At 34.0% G+C, this 6948-nt stretch overlaps 1 protein-coding gene across 1 annotated transcript; it reads left to right on the forward strand.

Annotated features, from left to right (window-relative positions):
- Window positions 1–1254: 1254 nt before the first annotated feature.
- Window positions 1255–2091, forward strand: LOC112510391 (protein MKS1-like). The gene has a single exon (XM_025115791.1). The coding sequence runs from the start codon at window positions 1255–1257 to the stop codon at window positions 1963–1965; it is 711 nt and encodes a 236-aa protein (XP_024971559.1). The 3' UTR covers window positions 1966–2091.
- Window positions 2092–6948: the final 4857 nt, after the last annotated feature.

The following is a 6948-nucleotide window of genomic DNA, read 5'->3' on the forward strand; positions in this document are numbered from 1 at the left end:
TGCTCATCCATGAGTTGCACATTAGAAGGGAATTGATCTGGTGCATCTCGGTGCACCGCATTAGTGTTGACATTCAATTAGGATTGATCTAAAGGTGAAAATATCTTCTTACACTTCTCACCATAACTTCACTTCTCATTGGAATCCAACACTATATGAGAGAGAGAAATATTATACAAACCCAACCGTTAGTACAAACCATACAAACCAATATCAATCGTTCATCTAGTGCAATGAATATATGATTTAATGAATATCTTGGTTGTTTCGTAATATAAAATATTGATCATAATAAATAAACTTTGATAATCTTCTATAAATATTCAAATCAATAAATACACTCTTATCATTTCTACAAATATCTCAATTAAGGTTTGTATGGTTTGTAAAAGATATCTCATCTCTCTCTCTCTTCCTCTCCTCCCCCCCCTCTCTCTCTCTCTATATATATATATAGAGAGAGAGAGAGAGAGACTTGAGATCATGTGAGACCAGACTATTTTCGTGAGACATATGATACCATCTTTTTACACTTGAAACTTCACAGTAAAACACTATGAAATTAGAGTAACAAAAACTGTTGTTGTTTGATATGAGAAAATATAATTGGTTTAATTTTATCTGAGAAACAAACAATTCAAACTTTTTTTATGGAATTCGTTACATGTGACAACCAGATGAGATTTTTAAGGAATTAATAATCCCTAAAATACATCTGGTTGATATGGTATCATATGAGATAGTTAAGAAAGATAATTATTATTAAAATATGAATCCGTTAAATGAGAAAGATACCCTTGTTTGTACAGTTTGTAACCTTTGGACGGTTTGCATTTAAGGTGAAAGATCGTGCAAGAAAAAAAAATTACGATGAGAAGCATAATAAGAGGTCTAAACTCATAATCACTTTTAATCCCATGCCTATCCATGAATTGTACTTGATACGAGAATTGATTTGATATATCTCGATACATTTCATCTTGATACATATTATTTTAATATACATATAAAGATAAAGAACTCTTCTCACACTTAACAGTAAATAACCGTAAATATTATTCTGCTGACTTGATAACAGTACGATTTTTTTCCAAACCTTTTGTTGACTTAAAGTATTTAAATTTTTAGATCATCTGCGCATATTACTTTATCAATGTTCAAATAATAACGCCATCATTAAATCATCATTATTATCAATATCACTCCAACGACTGCTTCTTCCTCTCTTAGAAGATATCAAAACAACTCATCATCATGGACTCGCCGGATTTCCCCACCGGCACCGCCAAGTCTCCCCGAACACTCCAAGGGCCACGCCCTGCCCCTCTCAGAGTCCGCAAAGATTCCCACAAGATCAGAAAACCACCGGTAGCTCCACCACCGCAGCAGCACCACCACCACCCCCAACAAATCCAACCGCAACACCGGCCGCCGGTCATCATCTACACCGTCTCCCCAAAGGTAATCCACACAAACCCAAACGAATTCATGACTTTAGTTCAGCGTTTGACCGGGCCACCCGCCTCCTCTCCTATCGCTTCTTCTTTCTCTGCTTTCCATGACGACGGAGGAGCAGTTTCACCGGCGGCAAGATTTGCATCATTACAGAAGGCGGAAAATTCACCGGACGGTAGGAAAGTGCCGCAAAACGGTGACGTGGCTGTGGTGGAAGGCGTGGAGATAGCTACTGGATTGGAAAAATCCGGCTACTTTCCCGGAATATTGTCTCCGGGACCGGCATCCCTACCACCGATCCCACCTAATTTCTTCTCCCCGTTGGCGAATGATCAAAACCCACTTAGTTTTTTCCCAGATTTAAGCCCCGTTTTCCATAACACCAGAAATTACAACTACTTGGAGGGTAACAGCAGTAACAGTTTCATTATGCCAAGCCCTTCAAATCTTCTCTCGCCATATCTTATTTCACCCAACACCCTAAACCTCTTCAGTACCCTATTTGACTGAGTACTTACGTACAACCTTTAGATGCATAGGGTATAAACTACAATAGCATGACACCACCCTTCATTTATATATAAAACTCAAATTCAAAACAAATTATTCCCAAATGTTGTATCTTATTAATGCCTGTAAGACGTTTTATTATCATTCTATCTTATTCATTAATATTATCTGCCATCAAAATGGATTGTTGGTAAATATTTTTTATACTATGTAAAAACTATAACTTATCGAGTAAGATTTTTGGTCATTGTTATACCTTTTATCATCAGATCATACCCAATATAAACACTTATCTGATAAACGTTAAAAAAACAGTAGCTTAGCCACCCTCATTGGGAAAGGTTTATGGAAATTTAAATTTTTGTGGTTAGTTGGAGAGAATAGGAGTGAGGTTTTATTATTATTGGTGGGTGGGTAGATGAAGACACATTTAATTTTAGGGAGATATCTTTTAGTATTTTATACCAATATTTTTGTAATGTATTACTTTGGTGAATTGTAATATGAAATAGTTTTGTTGGATGTAATGGTATTTATTAAGGGGTCGTTTATTAAACACTTATTTGGTAAGTGTTTACCAGATAAATTTCCTTATCGGATGAATATGAGAAGGGCCAAAAATCTTACCGCGTAAGAGCGATGAGAATGATGAAGAGTTTTACCCGATAAGTTAGGATGACGACTCTTAATTACTCAGGTAAGCATTTATTCAGTAAATTGTTGCATTCGATATGTTTTGATGTACTAAAATCTTGTTCATCAAAATAAATCATAGTGTTGACTCCTATCGGTAAGAGTTTACTGGGTAAGCAATGGGGTAAATAGCCCCTAATCTTCTTTGAACTGATTTTCTTATGGTAATTGGTGATCGCAGATCTGAGTCTTGTATTTATGTTTTAATATTAATTGTACTATCTTTTAAAGCATATTAAGAAAAGTCTTAAAAATAACTTATAAAGCGTATGATAATGTTGTTCTAAGCATAATTTTTGAGAATTCCTAATTACAACATGAGAAGCTAAATGTCAACTTGTCGATACCATACTTAAATGTCTCGTTCTAAGATTGGCTGTATCATGTGTCTCCCAAGGTGACGACAATTCACACAGATCCATCTTTTATAGTTGACGATTCAGTCTCTTTGTACTAAGTAATTATACAATTAGGGTTTAATTCGTTCTCCAGTTCTTGCTTTCATCTTCATCTTCTCCAGATTCAGATTCACCCTCCATCACTATGGTTTTTATCGATTTCAAGTTCTCACTTTAGTTAGGTGTCAGATACTTGTTCATCTTCATCTCTCAATTTTGATCATCTTCCTGAAAACACGGTTGGGACAATTGGATCTGTGTGTTTGCATTCCAGCATTAAATGTTGGACTTGTGGTTTGGTGAATTGAGAAGGTAACAACTGATTCAAGAATCTAAGTCCAAAGAATCTAAGTCCACTGTCATGTCCTGTTTTCTGGTTCGAGAATCCTCATTCTATATATTTACTTTTAACTATATCAATATATAGTTACCTACAATACCCCATTATCATTCTTTCTCAATGTCATATCCTGCTTTCGCATTGCTTATTAAATCCAGAGGCCCCATTTTTTGTATCTGTTTGTCAAAATCAGTTGGCATCTCAATTTGGTAATCACACCTTAAAACAAGGTTTTTGCATTCTTGTGCTTGTGGGTGGAGGTTTTCGATGGGTAGATGGTGATGGTTGAAAGTAGAGGCATAATTATAGGTAAATTTGGTTGTTAACACATAATAGAAATGTCTTCAGATTTATTGTAAACGATGATACGTAAATTTGGATTGTTCGAGTAACTTTGATACTGAGTTTCGACCACAAGTTACAAACAGTGTAAGTCGAATTATTACATGATTCTCTATTCCCGTCATGGGACATATTTAAATTCTTGAAAAACTATAGAAATAAACATGTTTAAAATAAACATGTTGATATGAATAATAAATAGATGCAGAACATTGTTCTACCATATATATATATATATATATATATAGAGAGAGAGAGAGAGAGAGAGAGAAAAGAGAATGTGTGTGTGTGTGTACGGGAGGATACAATGGCATCATCATCCAATTCCTCACATCAATTTGAGTATTTATTGTTAAAAAATTTCAACGTTAGTTACAACTATTAAAGTATTCAAGTATAAATCAATAATGTATACAAAATCTTTCAAAATTTGCCAAGAGTATATTTGTGCAATACAACACACATCTTTATTAAATCCTTCTCGATTTTATTATATGGATCTGTATGGTTTCGAGAAAGTGCGAGTCTTTTGTTGTTTATCAGTTTTATGGAGTATTTTGTCATAGTAGACGTACTTAATGCTCATATTGTATTTGAATATGTTTATCAGTTGCTTATTAATTAATTTTATAAAGTTTAAACATATTAAAAAGTTGTGTTTATGTAATAATTAAGTTGTAAATGTTATATAATATAGTAATAATAAGTTGTAAATATTTTATAATATATTAAAAATATTGCATGAATATATGTGTATATATATATATATATATATTCGTATATGAATATATAAATAAGAGTATTATTGGAAAAAATAAAAAAAATTCTCCTCATTAATTAGCTTACCGTATTTACTTCATTGAATAGTAACCGACTTCATCAATGATTTGATGTTTAAAGTCTTCATCCCTTAAATTTATTTATTTTTGACTTTATCAATAATTTAATGTCTAAAGTATTCACATATGGTGAGAGGTTGTTCCCTCTTTTCATATATTAACAAACAATGAACATTGTTCACTTATGCACATATGCCCTCACCAAAAAACCCAACATGTTCACCTGATTATATGTGTGCTTCTGAACATTAATCTCACGTGTTCATCCATCATATTCACTAATGAACAATGAGATTATGTTCAACTTATTACATACGGGATAATATATGGAAAAAAGGGAAGTTATTGATCATTTTCGTGCTTAGATAATTTAACTAAAATCATGGAACTGGATGTTTTGATAACAACCTATTAATGCAAATGGAATTAAGAGGATAAAGAAAATTACCAATATATCCTCAATATTTATTGCATGGTGGGAGATGAACATAAGATAAGAATAACTTGTGATTGGTCTAAAAGGTTTGTATAGTCAATGCATTTTTCATGGTTAACAAATGATCTTAGCTCTGAATAACTAAGGACCCGTTTACTAAATACTTACCCGGATAAGTGCTTACGGATAACATTTACCTTACAGAGTGAGCATGTCATGGACAGAGATTCTTACTCGGTAAGAGGCATAAAAAGACGGAGAGTCTTACTCGACAAGTGCTTAACAAGTTTTTAGACACTTACCAACAATCTATATTGGATGGTCGAAAATGTTACACAATAAGGTAAGTGATAGTGATGTTGAATGTCAATAAGAGCTTACCTAGTAAACTGTTGATCCTCTATCTCAGTGATTTGATGATAATCCCTTTTTCACTTACACGTTGTATTTATGTTTCTGTCTTTTCAGTTCCAGCGACCTTCACTGAGTATGTTCAGTGATCGCTGAAGAACTTGCATTGTAAATCTATCAGAGACAACAATACTTCAAGAAGACAACACTCACACCAAAGAACCTTCAGCAAACGTCGAAGACGGAAACTGAAGATTAGAGACTGGCGAGTACGTGATCTGAAGCGGTATTCAGTGATTACAAGTCTGTCTACATATGTGTGAAGACTGCTCAAGCTTCAGCGAATGATGAAGAGACCTTCAGGTCATTCCAGCATTCAGCGATCAAAGGAAGCTTGCTTAGCACGATTGTTGTTGTCTTGTCCTTATACACACAAAGGACAAAACTCATACCCTTATGAAAGTTGGTACGGTACGGAGCCGACTAGTCGACTCTATTGTCCACCAACTTTAGGTAAGGATGTCTACTCATGAATAATGTTTTTTGTACTATTCATTGTAGCAAAGGACAAGCTTTCCTCTTAAGGCTTGACACGCACTCTAACCCTACCATATTGCATTAAATGTCCATTTAATGCACTGGGTATAAATAGAAGTGTTTCTTCTACATGCAGAGTGCGAGCAACTCACTCTCTAACCCTAATTCTTACTTCAAACATTTTCTAGCTTAAGTAAAAGATCTTCTCTACAACATTTATTTTCTTGTATTTGCTAAGACTTAGTGTGTAACTAAAGATTGTTTAGATATGTTTTTATCACCTTATCTTTCCGCTAACTATCTTGTAAAATCTGTATTGATCTTCTTTATCAATATATATTTTAAATTTGAAAATATTGTGTTTGTATTCACCCCCCCCCCTCTACTAACTGTTTTACTATTCTTGTAGACCCTCAAAGGACCAACATAAACAACCCCTAAGTTAGGCCCGAACATGTATCTAACGCCCAATTGATTTTTTTTGTAATACTTTTTAATTACTTTTTAGTAGTTAAACTGTTTTTGAGTAAATTATGGATTTGATCTCTGTGGGACACATAATTTTATAAATATTGGTCCCTAGACTTCATCTATTACGTAAAATATCTAGTATTATGAGTTTTTCATGGATTTGATCCTTGGACCAAACGCCCATTTAATTGGAGACATTAACTCAGCCAGTGTGCATAACTTGAAGGTAATATCGTTAATTTATATTTTCCCTCCCAATTCTAATAACCATATTATATAGGGGCATATTTTGTCAATTTCCAAAACTCAAGAACACCCTCGCACTCACTCTCTACACCAACACCTAAAGACGGACCTACTAAGCACTGAGCAAACTCTCATGTCCTCGTTCACTTGATTATTGGAGGGAAAAAATATAGACGTCGTAAAGATGCACCCGTTTGATTTTTTGAGTGCCTTAAATTTTTTTAATACCAATTTTATAACAAAAACCTAAGTTGGGTGGGATGGTCTCTTTTAGGAGGTCTTAGATTCAAATTCCATTTGCTGCAAATACGCATATTTTTGGGTTCATGA

This window comes from Cynara cardunculus, assembly GCF_001531365.2.
Source record: "Cynara cardunculus var. scolymus isolate 2C chromosome LG 3, CcrdV1, whole genome shotgun sequence".
NCBI lineage: Eukaryota > Viridiplantae > Streptophyta > Magnoliopsida > Asterales > Asteraceae > Cynara > Cynara cardunculus.

Coding starts and splice junctions, on each gene's coding strand:
- LOC112510391 (XM_025115791.1), top strand. CDS start 1,255: ATGGACTCGCCGGATTTCCCCACCGGCACCGCCAAGTCTCCCCGAACA.